This window comes from Loxodonta africana, chromosome 4 (assembly GCF_030014295.1).
Source record: "Loxodonta africana isolate mLoxAfr1 chromosome 4, mLoxAfr1.hap2, whole genome shotgun sequence".
Lineage (NCBI taxonomy): Eukaryota > Metazoa > Chordata > Mammalia > Proboscidea > Elephantidae > Loxodonta > Loxodonta africana.
Window position 1 is genome coordinate 100,308,923 of NC_087345.1, and position 16,939 is coordinate 100,325,861.

Below are 16,939 nucleotides of genomic sequence, written 5' to 3' on the forward strand. Positions count from 1 at the left end.
ATCTGAGTAATGGATATATGCAGGAGTTTCTTTTACTATTCTGGCAACTTATCCGAAGTTTGAAATTATATCAAAATAAAATTTACCAAAAAAATAAAAGTGTTGGACAGGGCAGGGCAACTATTGTCCATCTAAGGGCAGTTCTGCAAAAGAGAGGAAAAAAAAAAGGCATCCTGAAGAAAATACATTTCACTCAGTATCATAACCCGAATTTGGACTTCTAGTTCTCGTTGACGGAGGAGAAATTCATTATAATTCAACTTATTTGTAAACCTGATTTGTGTCCCTATTTCACATGATTAACCTTAAGAGGCAACACCTGAAAATGAAGTTAATAGAATTTTTCTATTTGATCTCAATTACCCATGGTCTCATGTTTGGTCTAAAAGATGGCATTTTGGCGGACCAAACACATCCACATTTAGATGTCATTAAGAAGACCCTTCTTCGTGACTGAAAGCTTAGCAATGGCAAGGGTCCTCTCTTCCTTTTGTGCTGTCAAAGCAACTATGTTGCAGTAATTCAGATGCATAAAGCTAGACATTCCCTGGATGGTGCAAATGAGAAAGGTTTGAGGCTCTAGTCCACCTAGAGGCACCTCTAAAGAAAGGCTTTGTGGTCTACTTCCAGAAAATCAGCCATTGAAAACCCTGTGGAGGAAATCGAAGTCTCAGAGAAGAAACTAGTCTACAGGGCTGATAGCCTACACAAGCCATAGCCTCATCTACCCTGAGACCAGAAGAACTAGATGATGCTTGCCTACTACTGCCAATTGTTCTGATAAAGGCCACGGTAGATGGACCTGGATAGAATGGGATAAAAACGCAGAACAGACTCAAATTTTTAAAAAGTCCAGACTTACTGGACCAGTTGAGACTGGAGGATTCCCTGAGACTGTTGCCCTGAAATACTCTTTAAACTCTGAAACTATCCCAACTTTTAGTGAAATAAAGATTGGCACACAAAATTAAAGGGTATCCCGCATGAGTATGGGGCTCCATTAAAAAAATCATCTGTATGAGACCAAAAGGTCAACAATTACTCTAAAGCAAAGATGAGAAAACAAGGGGGCAGGGAAACTAGATACTGGAGATGGAACAATCAGAATGTGATTAACGAGAATGTTGACACATTGTGAGAAATGTAATGTCACTGAACAATTGGTGTAGAAATTGTCAAATGGGAACCTAATTCGCTATGTAAACTTTTACCAAACATACAATCAAATATTACTTAAAAAAAGAAAGAAAAGAAAACCCTATAGAACACAGTTCTACTGACACATGACTTCAGTGTAGTTTGTTGAAAGGCTGGTATAAATGGTTTTTTTTTGCTTGTTTTAGATGTAGAAAACCAAAACCCACTGCCATTGAGTCGATTCCAGCTCACAGTGACCCCATAGGGTTTCCAATGCTGTAAATCTCTATGGAAGCCAACACCGTATCTCTCTCCTGCAGGAGACACTGGTGGTTTCAAACCACCAACCTTTCAGTTAGCAGTTGATCACTTTAACCACTGCACCACCAGGGCTCCTTTTAGATGTATATTCTACTTAAAATGCCTCCTGTGGGAAGAGTGGACTGTGTGCCATCCACTTATGTCATTGCAGGTCTGCAGTACAGTAGCATAGGTAGTTCACCAAAGAAAAGAAAATTGGCCCAGTCAAGTCCCACCCCTAGGAGGCAGTGTAGTGCTATAGGGGTTGAAGATCACAGACTGAAATCAGACAGCTTGGGTCTTAAGGGTCTCACTCTTGCCAACTTATTGACCTCGGACAATTGACCTAAGGCAGATAAATGACTCTGAGGCTCAGTTTCCCCATCTGTTAAGTGAGATACCTGCCTCATCCGGTTGGTTAATACAGGAATTAAATACCATAACACTGGTAGCGCCAGGCTGCATACAGAAGAGTAAATCAGCTGTTAGAGTGGGAACAAATGAAACTGGAAGCCATGCCTGGTAAAAATGACTTTGTCACTAATGCCCCTTCAGTTGTACTCTTCACTCTGTCAATATGTAAAGAGCAGATGGAAAAATCAGTCCTCAGTGTCGTTTGCTGAAAGGCTGGGATGATCTTGTGGGAGTTGTAGGTTTGAGAGGGGACCAGCACATCCAGAGGATTGGGGGAAGGGGGATCATGGCAAGTTGATTTACCTTGATTAGGGTAGTAATTTACTGTACATTTTCCACAAAAGGCTAATCAAGGAGTACAGCTAGAAACATAATTCAGGTCTTTGGCAATCTGCAGGTTTGTGCTGGCTTGGAATATCTGTAGTTTGTTTTAATTTGTGATGTTTTCTTTTATAACATTGTGACATTTAGTTTTTAGTTTCTGTTTAATATTTCTGTCCTTGGTAAGTTTCTTGAGTGTGAATACCTTGGTGTCTCCCTCCCCAGCCAGATTTGGCAAGGGACAAGTGGTCCTATTTCATGTTCCAGGTTAAATCGCACTGAAGGCACCTGTTTTCCTGGTGAAGGTTTTTGAGTTCCTGATTAAATTCTTAACCTCCAATTCTCTGCCTTTGACATGTGGGAGTTGTTTTTTTCAAAACAAAGGGAAAGACCAGATCCAAGAAAATTTCTGACTTTGATTAACACATCCTTTTTTATTGAGGAACGTGCTTATGTTTAGAAAGCTTTTTCTAAGTCAAGACATGAATGAATTGCACCTGTGTGAAAATGACTTGTTTAAAAGGTCATAACCTCCTAGCGGTAGCATAGGAAATGAGGTCATCTTTACTTTTTGTTCAGGGTGAATGAAAGTTAAATTTACTAGTTGGAATATCTACTGTGTGGCGTGGCTTCTACTTCTAGTAAAGGTTGTAGAAATTGGAGGTTTGGCCGTCATTTTTGAAGTTTGTCTTTTTTTTTTTAATGCCCTTTGATTTCCATATATAAACCATAAATTTCAGTAACCATTGGTTTTAATAGTTAATATTTCCTAACTCTTACTAAAAATTGAAGTTGACAGTACCTAACGATGACAACTCTAGTTGCATTGAGAAAGTCGCTGAAAAATGACATAGTCCTGGCCTGCAAGTGTTTAGATTTTCACTTCTTTTCTCCCGTATTTAAGCAAGTGAGAGAATTTATTAAAGCAGAAGTGTTTTCGGAAGTCTGACATGTCAGGCATCTAGTCTGACTAGATTAAAAGTTTCTTAGCTCTGTGACCTCAAGCAAGTTCACTTCCCTGAACCGTGTTTCTCTAAAATGATTGGGTTGGATATTTATGATTTTCTTTAAATCTTTTTTTTGGAAAGGAGTAGATATAAAAAGCTACATCTGGTTCTGAAAGTTCTGCATCCTTTTTTTTTTTTTTATTACCTTCTTAGTGTCTTGGGAGGAGGGGCAGAGGGCTGGAGCGAAGATAAACAAAGTTCCTGGATGGTAAGACAGGGGATGTTGTCTTGATGCCCTCGTAGCCCCTTGATCTGAGGAGGTTTTTGTTCAGAGAAGGATTTACATCTTACTTTGCCCATTCGCTGACTGCCAGCGTATTTCACACATCACAGGTATTGCATAGGATACCTATAGGGTCGCTATGAGTCAGAATGGACTTGATGGCAATGGTGTTTTTTTGTTTTGTTTTTTAGCTACTGCATAATTTTTCAACTGATGTTTGTTTATAATGCAAACATTGATAGTCACCAAGCTGGATTTTATTTTAACCTAGAGCTTCTAGCAGACTTTAGCCCCTAGATAGTAAACACTTGAGAATTTAATGCCATAAAAACACTTAATTGTGCTATTTCTGTTTTAGTGAGTCGACTAAGTTTAGTGTCTTAACAAAACTTTATCAGAAGTCTGAAGCCTAAGCTGTTTGGCCTAGTGGACCACTCTGCAGCCTGTGCCGGCTGCACTGTCTTGTCAGGAAAATCACTTAGGTATGTGGGGTCTGGAGCCATTTTTCATGGGGTCGAGTAGTGGGCAAGGCTAGTGGTGCTTTTCCTTCTACACTTCAGGGCTGCACAGCGATTTCATTTGTGGGAAGTTAGAAAGTCAACAAAGCTATTTTCTTGAAAACGTTTCTAATGAATAGTGTGTAGAGAGGCACCCACTAAAGGCACCTGGACATGAGCTAGATTTGGTGGCATTTTCTGGAACACTGAGCTGATAAGGATGCCATTTCCTAATTGTATGGCCCTAGAGTTTAAGTTAGAGTTTAAGTTTCAGTGGGCTTGGGGGAAAGGAGTGGTGACACCAGTCATTTGGTTACTGTGACCCCAGTTGTGTGTAAATGGGCGCTCAATAAAAACTGGAGGGAAAGAGTAATGAGCTTAGGTTTTCTATGTCTTTCTTTTTTTCTTACGTTGTCTACAGCAGCCATTGCTTGATGTCCTGGGATTGAGGAATTAGCGTTTTAACTTTATTATTATGCCATTGGAGATGGAACCGAAAATGAGCAAACTCGCCTTTGGGTGTCAGAGAAGTTCCACTTCGGATGATGACTCCGGCTGTGCGCTGGAGGAGTATGCCTGGGTCCCTCCGGGCCTCAGACCGGAACAGGTAGGGACCTCATCACCTTAGGCTTTCTATTGGTTTTTAAATGTGATTTACTTTTTTTTTTTTTTTTAATTTACAGAACAAACTGCAACTCTCTTTTTGCTTTTTAAGGTCATACTTGGTTTCTAGATGAAAGCTTTCCATTTCTTTTGCACTCATGGAGCCAGAAGGCTGATAATGATGCTGTCTTTGTCCTAATGTATAAAACCCAGAGTACTACATGCATTTGTTAGGTGTATTTCTGAAGAGTAGCTTTGGAGGGTGTGAGAGGAATTTAACCTTTTTAAAACTTCAATAACAACAACAAAAAGGTAATAAAAAGGGAAGAGGAAAGTTCCATGCCAGTTCCCAGGAGTGGATTTGCTTTGGAAGAGCAGGTCTGCAGAGCTACAAGAAGTAATCTGAAGTGTTAACTGCTGAGAAATTTGACCTTTGATCACTTTGCATATAGAAGAGTACTGTCACTACACAATGTTTATTGAGAAAAAGAGAAATAATTTTGTGTTTTGGTTGTATTGTTATTTTAGGGAAGATGAGACCGTATCTACATGCCTATTTTTATTTTCAGAAATCCTTATGATGATGAAATTGTTTAAAATTGCTGGTGCCAGATATTATACAAGGGCAAAGGCAAGGTTTGAAATAAAAGGTGACAACTGGGTGTGTGGTTGCTTCTGAGTTTTGCTGATGATTTCCATTTGGTGGGAACTACTTTGAGAATTGTTGTTAGCTGCCATCAAGTCTGTCCCCAGCTCATGGTGACCCATGCACAACAGAACAAAATGCTGTGTAGTGCGGTGCCATTCCCATGCTTGGTAGTAAAATGGACCATTGTGATCTGTAGGGTTTTCACTGGCTGATTTTTGGAAGTAGATCACCAGGCCTTTCTTCCTAGTCTGTCTCAGTCTAGAAGCACTGCTGAAATCTGGTCAACATAGCAATATGCAGGCTTCCAATTTTTTTTTTTTTACTGACAGACAGGTGGTGGCTGTGTGCAAGGTGCTTTGGCCAAGAATTAAACTCGAGTCTCCTGTGTGGAAGGTGAATTCTACTACTGAACTACCATTGCCCCCCAGGCTCCTTTGAGCATAGGGTGTCCTTACCCACCCAGGGCCTAGCACAGTACCTGGTGCACGAAAAACCGGTATTCAGGAAGTGTTTATAACTGCAAAAAGTTTCTATAGCTGACAGAATGGGGGGCAGAGAGTCCTGGTGCAGCAGTTGGAAAAGCAATATTTTGGCAAACTATTTACTAAGAGAGAAGTTTTTCTTGAAGCTCTAGAGTGGGTAGGTTTTGTGTGATACTAAGATCTTGAAGCAGACAGGCCCCACATTCCCTAATCTCTTATCAGTTTTCCTTGAATCACTTTCACTCTTTCTTTCTCAGCCTTGCAATATTCTTTGCAGTGCTCATTGAGGGATGTTCCTTTAAATACAACAGAAAAGAAAAAAATTTTTTTGAGTTCTCCTTTCAAGCTGAACTAAGTACAGCTCCATATGGCTCCTTTCTAGTGTCCTTTGGGAACGGACTCCAGGTATTTAGAAAACAGAAGCAAGGAAAGGTGGTGCTTGAGAGAACCTGATAAGGGAGAGTTTACAGAGTTTAACAAAACAGCTTTTGTCTTCGTAATGTATAAGATTCAGAGAGCAAATTGAAGGTGTTTATGTAGTGGCTGATTTTGGACGGTGTGACCCAGCCTGTGTGGTCATTTGCAGAATTCACCCAGGACATTCAGCTGATCTGTTGGCTAACCCTTGGAAGATTGGCTGAGGAGTAATAGCATTAAATGTGCATATTTTATGGTGCATAATTTATGATGTCCCTAATTGTCACTACAAATTACATTCCTGAAGAGCAATTTAGCAGCTGGGTGCTAGTTATCTGAAGGTTCGCAGTTCTGCTGAGTTAGCTCAGCTGGTCTTCTCATTAGCTACAAGAGGCCAAATCGTGTCAGAGGCCAAATCCTTGGACCTAAAGGGAAAAGTCACTTTTTAAAAGCCTGAATAAGCCAAGGTGTTCCGTTTCCATACACTGATGTCACTCTCTACATCTCTTACCCAGATCCAGCTTTATTTTGCTTGCTTACCAGAGGAAAAGGTTCCTTATGTTAACAGTCCTGGAGAGAAACATCGGATTAAACAGCTTTTGTACCAGTTGCCACCGCATGATAATGAGGTAAAATAACAAGACGGAGGCGAAATTAGAAAAAAGAGAAAATACACGATAAGCGTTGAGATGCCATTCGTTAACCACATTGGTTAGGGCTCTCCTCGCCTTTCTTCAGTTAAAATTTGGCTAGAGTATACAGCTTTCCATTCTTTCAGAGAAGAGGGTGTTAGTGCAATAAACTTAACACAAGTCGGTTTTTATAGTGTTTGCAGCCACCCACCAATTATCAGGAGCCAACAAATTCCTGAGATTTCACTGCCCCTGCCACAGGGTGAATGCTTTATGGTAGTTGAGGCCTGAGGATGAAGTGACTGCCTGTAGAATTTCAAGTGAAAGTGGCAGTTACCAAGTTTAACCCTTTTGTAGACAGGTTAATGTTTTACATGGTTTTTAATGTCTCTGCCGATACGGGTTTAAATATTTATTAAAAAAAATTGTTCCTTCCAATTGCACTTCCCTTTTGCTAGAGAGGCTGAGCGATGTAGGCATGGTGTCACATTGAAACTGGGGATTCATGAGGCAGGCCAGCTAAACTTGCTGTTTTATGGCATGGAAATCTAACTCTGGAAATGAAGAATTGGTGAGGAAGGCCACTCCAGTGTGGTGTTTCTGCTTTCCTCTCGGTGCAGGTGCGGTATTGCCAGTCTTTGAGTGAAGAAGAGAAGAAGGAGCTGCAGGTGTTCAGCGCACAGCGGAAGAAAGAAGCCCTCGGAAGAGGAACGATCAAACTTTTGTCCAGAGCAGTTATGCACGCCGTCTGTGAGCAGGTAACCCTTTGTAGGATCGGTAGCCCATGGCAGTGGCCTGGATGGAATAAGTTGGGAGTGTAGGTGGCAGGGCTGGCACAGACACAGGCCTCAAGAGTCTCCAAAAAGTGAGAGAAAGAAAGACAGCCTATTGTTTATTACATATGGATTAATCTTTACAACTGACTCCACCTCAGTGTGTGGCAGTGGGAGCCACTCCGCCTTATATAAGGTAAACACAGGATAAAGGCCTGCCTTTTGTGGGATCCTGGCAGGGAGGGGGGTGCTAGGGCACACCTGATTTTTAAAAAATGCAGAGACATAATGAAGACATTCAGACCCTTCCTGGCAGCTCTGAGTAGGAAATGTATCCAACAGGAGGCCGGCTCCGGAAAACCACTGTTAATGTGAATCCCATTAAATGGCGCTTAGAGACAGTGGAGCCTCATAGTATACCTGAGCATGTTCACTGCAGCTGAGAGCCACAATAAGGCAGCATTAAAGAGCCATTTAATCACCAACAGGAGGGGGACAAAACAAAAGCTTTCATGTCCAGTGTGGCGTTTTGTGTAACGTGGGAAAGGCTGAGCACCCCAACGTTTAAAAAGGATCATTTTCAATTTGAATTCTTTTGTTTTTAGTGTGGGTTGAAGATAAATGGAGGTGAAATTGCCGTGTTTGCCTCTCGCGCGGGCCCTGGAGTATGCTGGCACCCATCCTGTTTTGTCTGCTTCACGTGTAATGAGCTGCTGGTCGACCTCATCTATTTTTATCAGGATGGAAAAATTCACTGTGGCAGGCACCATGCTGAACTGCTCAAACCACGGTGCTCAGCATGTGACGAGGTAAAAGAGTTCATCCCTTAACACTGGAAAAAATGAGCTTCCAGCAAGCCAGTATTCCACTGGTCATATCTAAGCAAAATATAAACATCTCCTGGTTTTTGCTGTATGTGTAGATTTTAAAGATAATCCTTGTACATTCATATAATGGAATAATATTTAGCTAATAAAAGGCAAGTGTCTTTGTGCATTGATAAGTTTGATATCCTTGATGTATTGCAAGGAAAAATAAGTTACAGAAGAATATGTAGCAGATGATCTTATTTTTATTAAATAAAGAAAAACAACATAGTACCCATATTTATATAAGTGCAGAAAAAAGATGGAAAGACACATGCTAGGCTAACAGTTGTTAACCCGCAGGGCCTGTGGAACAGGATGGTGGTGTGAAAGGAAACTTTTTTTTTTCTTTAAGCTTTTTATTTTAAAATAATTTTAGATTTACAGAAGAGTTGCAAAGAGATTACAGAGATTTCCTGTATATTCTTCTCCCAGCTTCCCCTAATGTCAACATCTTACATAACGATGGTACATTTATCAAAACCAAGACATTAATATTGGTAGAATGCCATTAACTAAACTATAAACTTATTTAGATTTTCCACTAGTGACCTCTCTCTATTCCAAGATCCAGTCCAGGCTACCTCCTTGAATTTATTCGTCCTATCTCGGGCCCACGCCTCCCGCCGGTCTCGGACCCTCGGGCCCCACGGCCGCGGAACCGGGGACGAGCGGGCGCGGCGGCGACGGGGCGGCGTTGGATTTTTGTTTGTTTGTTCTCCCCCCATAGCTCCTTTTTCTCTCTTTTTTTTTTCTTGCTTCCCCCCACCTCCTCGGCCGCCGCGCCCCGTCATCCTCCCTCCTCTCTGCGGACTCCAGGTCGACCAGGCCCTCCCTCTCTCTCCCTTTCTCCCCCCCTCCCCGTCTCCCTCTCTCTCTCTCCCCCTCTCCCCCCTCCCCGTCTCTGTCTGTCCCTCCCCCTCCCCTCTCCCTTATCTCCTTAGTCGTCTTCAATCTGCAGCAGTGAACTTTCAGTTTCTACTAATAGATTTCTTGATTTTTAAATATTTTTTCAACAAGGTGCTGTTTCAAAATTTTTTCGAAACCAAAAATATAAAAAACTTGAAGTCTTTGAACTAGAGATGGCCACTAGGTCAAACAAAGCACACAAATGCTGGTCACATAACATGGCATCCATATGGCTGTGATTGTGTTGCCTCCACAGACAATTTTTATACATTTTTTTTCTATTACAACACACACAGATCATATCAGAGTGTTCTTTGTCAGACTGTACCAACAGAGTGCTATTGGGGGGTCAAAAATATGACCAAATGAATTAGCTCCAATGTAGAAATATGTTTTATTTTTTAAAGTTTAAGTGGGCAGTTAGATTCTTTTTTTTAACATTATCAATTTCTGCTCTTGTTTTTTAACAAAATGAAATTAGATTTCAGCTTGTGGCTGTATAAGAAACCAAGTTAGCTGTAGACATGATTCTTTTAAGATCCAGTGTGTCTGTTCGTTGCCCAGAAAACATGCAGTTACCAGGCCTTCAACAATAGCTCACAAATGATTTTCTTTCATGTTTTTAAAGATCATTTTTGCTGATGAGTGCACAGAAGCTGAGGGCCGCCACTGGCACATGAAACACTTTTGCTGCCTTGAGTGTGAAACGGTCCTAGGAGGCCAGAGATACATCATGAAGGATGGCCGCCCTTTCTGCTGTGGCTGTTTTGAGTCTCTCTATGCAGAATACTGTGAAACCTGCGGGGAGCACATTGGTGAGTGCAGCCTTTCCATCTCGTCACATATCCATTAGTCTGTCTCTGATCATCCACCGTCCTCTTTTTTTCTTGAATTCTCCTATTGAGGCATAATTTACGTACAGTGTTGAGGTGTACGTTTCTGAAATGTTTGGTGAGTTTTTGACAAATGGATATATAGTCGATTCTCATTATTTGCGGCAGTTTTGTTCTACTGGGGCAGTGGAGGCACAATGGTGAAATTCTCACCTTCCAGGCAGGAGGCCCAGGTTTGATTCCTAGCCAGTGCACCTCGAGCATAGCCACTACCTGTCAGTGGAGCCTTTCATATTGCTCTGATGCTGAGCAGGCTTCAGCAGTTTCCAGACTGAGACAGGCTAGTCAGAAAGGCCTGGCAATCTACGTCTGAAAATCAGCCAGTGAAAACCATCTGTATCGTCATGGTCTAATCCCATTGTGCACGGGGTCGCCATGAGTTGGGGACCAACTTAACAGCAGCATGTCCTAGGAGGGAGTACGGAACCAGCCTTGTTTGACCTCAGCTGGGAACACACACACAGCGCTGCACATGTCTGTGAATGACTGCGAAAGCACCATGAGTGTTGACTTTGGAGTCACAGATAAATTTTAGTGAGTAGGCAAATTTGTAAATACAGAATCCTGCGAATAATGAGGGTCGACTGTACCTGTATAACCCACACCCCATCAACATTCAGTCATTTTCATCACCCCAGAGAGTTCCTGCATGTCCACAGTCCTTATTTCCTGTCTGTGTCTCTCTTCTTCGTGTCAAGCTGAACTATATATAACCTGTCCTATCCTTTGTCAAAACAGGTGTCGATCACGCCCAGATGACCTATGACGGGCAGCACTGGCACGCAACAGAAGCCTGCTTTTCTTGTGCCCAGTGTAAAGCCTCTTTGTTGGGATGTCCCTTCCTTCCGAAACAAGGTCAGATTTACTGCTCAAAAACGTGCAGCCTTGGTGAGGACGTCCACGCCTCTGATTCCTCCGACTCTGCATTCCAGTCAGCTCGCTCCAGAGACTCCAGAAGAAGTGTCCGAATGGGGAAGAGCAGTCGCTCAGCAGATCAGTGCAGACAGTCTCTGCTCTTGTCCCCTGCTCTGAACTACAAGTTTCCTGGACTTTCAGGCAATGCAGATGATACTCTTTCTCGGAAATTGGATGATTTGAGTCTTACCAGGCAAGGAGCCAGTTTTGTCAATGAAGAATTTTGGAAAGGCAGAGTAGAGCATGAAGCCCCAGAAGACCCTGAAGAATGGGCTGAGCATGAAGATTATATGACCCAGCTCCTCCTCAAGTTTGGTGATAAAAGCGTCTTTCAGCAACAGCCCAATGAGATGGATATTCGAGCCAGTGAGCATTGGATATCTGATAACATGGTTAAAAATAAGACCGAGTTAAAGCAAAATAACCAGAGCCTTGCAAGTAAAAAATACCAGTCTGACATGTATTGGGCACAGTCACAGGATGGACTGGGTGATTCTGCTTATGGCAGCCACCCAGGCCCTGCAAGCAGTAGAAGGCTCCAGGAACTGGATCTGGACCATGGGGCTTCGGGATATAATCATGATCAAACACAGTGGTATGAAGATTCCCTGGAGTGTCTGTCAGACTTGAAACCAGAACAAAGTGTTCGGGATTCTATGGATTCCTTGGCTTTGTCTAATATCACAGGTATGTAATCTAGGGACTAGGGGGTATTTGAAGGAGTAGGCACTAAAAAGTGTACTTAAAAAGTTACAGTTCAGCACCAGTGGGAATGTTACTTAAAACCATAAACCAAGGGAAAGAAGGAGTTGCAGTTAAATGTCAGACACTACAGCAGTCCCATATGTACATATGCACGCGTGCATACGTGTGTGGCATGTGTAAGCTACATTTTCAGCACAACCCTCTGGGATAGGTATTACCCATGTTTTAAAGAGGAAGAATTAGATTAAAAACTTGATTGAAATCAGAGAGTTAACAAATGGTGGAGCAGGGATTTGAACCCAGGCCTCTCTGATTCCCAAGATTTTCTCCTACAGATTATAGAAATAAGACATTTTAGCTATGTTTAACTAGCGTCGGTATTTTTATGGTTATAAAGTAAACTTACATAAGTCTGTGACCACTACCGAGTTAACCTGTGCAGTGGTCTCTTGGGCAAGAAGGTAATGTGTACACCCTAATTAATGTTTTTGAATAATAGAGCATGCAGCTGGATTGTGTTGACAGATGCTGTACTCTTTGGATTTCGCTATATGAATTTGAAGATACTGAAATTGGCCTGCACACTTTATATGCTCCTAACATTTTTACATTTTCCTGAATTGCCCTGTGGCCATGGATAGCTTAAAAAATAGCTACACAGATTTTACTTGAAGTATAAAATAATTTCACTCTAATGTTTTCAAAACACATCCAGATCCACATTTTGTCCTTAAAACAAAAGGACAAATCCACGTTTTGTCCTTAAAACAACCCTCAGCTGTATAGAGTAAATGATATATTGCATCTCATAGATGAAGAAACTTGAATTACCAGGAGGTCAAATATGCCCAACATTACATAGGTTTTAAAGGCAAGATTGGGCCTAGAACCCAGCTTTCCTAAATCTCATATTTGCAGTAAGCCTTTGGGTACAGAAATGTTGCTGTTACCTGGCTGGTCTTGTAGTTAAACTTACAGCGTCCAGTCCTTTCATAAACGTTTTGTTAACTACAACAGACAGGAAGGGCCTTAGTGGCTGCCCACTACCAAAAGTGACCCTGTGCCAGGTGCTGCAGCTACAAGGAGGGATAAGATAATGCTACCCTCCCGGCTTCTACAGACTTGTCAAAGATAACAGAGGGAACTTGAGGAGGAATGGTGGGTGAAACTAAGTTACTGACCACCTCCTTTGTGCCAGACACTATGCTAGGTGTCTTAACAACTGATATCAAAAATAGACATCATTAGGTAGAAGTTTAAGTGTTAGGGTTGATATTCTTTAACAATATTAGGCTGAAAAACAGGCTCCCTTTAGAAAATACTGACAGTACTTCACAGCCCTCCCTATTGTCTCTTAACAGTCTGTTGGGATATCTTACCTTACCTGGGCCCTGGTATAAGCAAAGGAGAGCAATATCGGCTTTGAGAAAAAAATTTAGAATAAGGCTAATCTGGTAGTGGTATATTATTTTATGGATTGAAGGGGGAGAAGACTGGATGAAGATCAAGGGTTGGCAAACTTCTTCTCTTAAAGGGTCACATAGTACTATGTGGGCCATACAATCTCTGTTGCAATTACTCAACTCTACCATTGTAGCAGGCAAAAATACACAATACATAAACAAATGGGTATGGCTGTGTTCCAATAACATTTTTACAAAACTGACTACAGGCTAGATTTGGCCCTGGATTTGGCCAAGTCCTCCCCGTCTTACACCTCGTTATAAATGGTATTCATGTGGATACAAAAGAAGGGGTGGATTTGAGAGATTCCCAGATGAAGCAATCTGGCTTTAATGGATTGAGGGGCAAAGCTTCTACACCTTAGGTTAAGAAACTAATGAATTGGCTTCTATGAAGAGCTTTAAATTTTTGCTGCTCTTGCCATGTGCTGTAACTAGTCTTTGGCTCCAAAACAGCTGAGCTTATACAAGAGATGTATTGATAATAAAATTGTATTGATAATAAAATTCTTAACTCTTCTCAGTTAGTATATGTGCAAGTTGGTTTCCCCAGAGGGTGTTAATCAGATATTAAAAATTTGATTTCAGTAGCTTGTTTATGATAATTGTTAGACTATTAAGATTATTGGGACTTACATCTTGCCACGTCTTCTCTTCTAGGGGCTTCAGTGGATGGGGAAAGTAAGCCAAGGCCATCATTATATTCTCTGCAAAACTTTGAGGAAATGGAGGCAGAGGATTGTGAAAAAATGAGCAATATGGGAACTCTGAACTCCTCCATGCTTCACAGGAGTGCAGAGTCCTTGAAGAGTCTAAGTTCAGAGCTGTGTCCAGAAAAAATCATGCCTGAAGAGAAACCAGTGCATCTGCCAGTGCTCAGAAGATCCAAGTCCCAGTCCAGACCACAGCAGGTCAAGTTTTCGGATGACGTCATTGACAATGGAAATTACGACAACATTGAAATTCGGCAGCCTCCAATGAGTGAAAGGACTCGGAGACGGGTCTACCACTTCGAAGAGAGGGGATCCAGGTCTCATCATCATCATCGCCGCAGAAGAAGTAGGAAGTCTCGCTCTGACAACGCTCTGAATCTTGTTACAGAGAGAAAATACTCCCCTAAGGACAGGCTGCGGCTTTACACCCCAGATAACTATGAGAAATTCATACAGAATAAAAGTGCCCGGGAGATCCAAGCGTACATACAGAATGCTGATCTCTATGGGCAGTATGCCCATGCCACTTCTGACTATGCACTACAGACCCCGGGAATGAACCGGTTCCTGGGACTCTATGGTGAGGATGATGATTCCTGGTGTTCTTCCTCCTCCTCTTCCGACTCAGAAGAAGAAGGTTATTTTCTTGGACAACCAATCCCTCAGCCACGGCCACAGAGATACGCCTACTATACAGATGACCTTTCTAGTCCAACTTCTGCACTCCCCACCCCTCAGTTTGGTCAGAGGACAACTAAATCCAAGAAGAAAAAGGGACACAAGGGCAAAAACTGTATTATTTCGTAACCTAGTAGCTGTGGAGATGATTTGTTTAAATTTAGCCATTAACCATCTGAACATCGTACCTTTTTTCTCTTCCATAGGAAAGTTGCTAAAATAGTTGAAAGTGCTTTGCCCATGTAAATGAGAACCCAGCTGCTGTTTACAGTGTCAGATTAACATTTGGAAGATGAAATTTCTCCAGCTTATCCCCCTCGGATGTTGCCAGGTTTACGTGACATCTTGTGCCTCTTGGGTACATTACAGTTTTATAGAGCTGCTTTGGTCTCTGATCCCTGAGAGAATATTCAAGAAACTGTCTCAAGGTGAACAGATGGAGGTGTTGATTTTAGAAGATGGAGAACTTCGGCCACCTTTGTAAAGCAATAGTGTTTGTCATTCCTGTTAGCCGTGTTGGCTTGGGTCCTGATCAGTTTGTCTTGTTGTGAGGCATGCACATAGTTACACTGACCTAGCTAACACTGTGCACCGTATTGTGCGAGGCCAACTTGTCCCCTTTCAGCCCTCATTAGCCAGCTAAGGAACACTCCCCTAAGAAGTATTAGCTCCAGCTACAGATTAAAAAAAAAAAAAATCATTGCTATTTATAATGTAGTATTTCATAGACTTAAGTGTATTCCTAATTTAACGGTGCAAATAGTAGTGTACATATTGTACAGTCCAGATTTTAAAGCTGATATTTTTATATCCCTGAATTGCAAGATGTTTGTTACAGTGCAGTACTAGATTTGTTAGGGACCCAGAAACAGCATTTATGGATGAAATGATGGCTTGTATTTTAGTCAGGAGTTATAAGCTTAGACGGTCAAATTTATATTGCCTAGTGATGGAAAGTTCAGGTTTGTTTGGTTTTTTTTTTTCCCCAATATTAAAAAGGCTCTGTATGCATGGTGGGGCTATGTAAATACTCTTTAAAACCTATGGCCCTATTAATCTTACGAGTGTTATTTATGGGTCAAGCAATGTAAACTGTATAAATGTAAAAACAAAAAAAAACACACATACCCCTGGAATATATGGTAAAACAAGTAGAAGCTGTTTGGGAGAGTAGCTCCCCCTCCCCTTTGGGAGTGAGGGGTGCCTTTCACTTTCCGCAAGGTGGTGATTATCTCCTGGGGTGAGGGAAGAGACCAAAACTACAAGGACCTGCTATTTGTAGCAGATGACTTTGTAGATGTATTATGTGAGGAGAGGTTGTTCTTTTTTATCCCTCCCTTCTAGCTAATTTGTTGGCCTTTAACAGCAATTCTGAAAACTGACTCTTCTGGTTATGTTTTTCTTTTAAAATCTTTAAATTAGAGGATGCTGTGCCACTGCTATTCAAGTTAAGTATGAGGTTCTAGTTCAAGGGAAAATTATGTTGGATTTGAACTAATGAGTTTATATTTTGATATGTGCCATTCTTGCACATATGTTTCAGTTCTAACTAAAGGTCCTAGCGGCATCTCAGGACCTTTAGGGAGGTATTTAATAAATGCTTAATAAATAACAAACTACATTTCTGAATACAAATCTTTGCAAATGTGTCCAGATAACTTCCATTTTGCTCATCTGTTCATGCATGATTTATTTTGCAGTCTTTCTGTCATTAACCAAACACCATTTGACTCCTGTGTGTCCAGTCATCCCAACTACTAGGTAGGACATAAAGCCCAAAAACTGAACCCATTGCTCTGGCGTCAGTTCTGACTCATAGTGATCTTATAAGGCAGAGTAGAACTGCCCCCTGGGGTTTCCAAGGCTGTAATCTTTATGGAAGCAGACTGCCACATCTTTCACCCGTGGAGGAGCTGGTGGGCTCGAACTGCCAACCTTTTAGATAGCAGGCAAGCGCTTAACCACTGTGCCACCAGAGCTCCTTAAGTAGAACTTGAAAAACAAAAACCGAAAACTTGAAAACCAAAAATAACCAAACCAGTTGCTATCGAGTCAGTTCCAACTCATGGCAACCCCAGTGTGTGTCACAGTAGAACTGTGCTCCATAGGGTTTTCAGTGGCTGAGTTTTCAGGAGCAGTCCACCAGGGCTTCCTTTGGAGGGTTCCTCTGGGTAGACTTGACTGCCAAACTTTTGGTTAGCAGCCGAGCATGTCAACCGATTGTATCACCCACAGTTTCCTATAGGACTTGCAACTGAGCAAATTTGTTCTTACTTACTGGAGTCAGGGAAAACCTGCTAGGCCTTGAGGTGGAAGGACATCAATTCCATCAATTCAATAGG

At 41.7% G+C, this 16,939-nt stretch overlaps 1 protein-coding gene across 1 annotated transcript; it reads left to right on the forward strand.

Annotated features, from left to right (window-relative positions):
- Window positions 1–3,332: 3,332 nt before the first annotated feature.
- On the forward strand, window positions 3,333–16,389 carry PRICKLE1 (prickle planar cell polarity protein 1). Its single transcript, XM_003405724.4, has 7 exons — window positions 3,333–4,506; window positions 6,566–6,679; window positions 7,303–7,440; window positions 8,061–8,264; window positions 9,859–10,045; window positions 10,862–11,725; window positions 13,867–16,389. The coding sequence occupies exons 1-7, from the start codon at window positions 4,375–4,377 to the stop codon at window positions 14,724–14,726; spliced, it is 2,499 nt and encodes an 832-aa protein (XP_003405772.1). The 5' UTR covers window positions 3,333–4,374; the 3' UTR covers window positions 14,727–16,389.
- The last annotated feature ends 550 nt before the right edge of the window (window positions 16,390–16,939 follow it).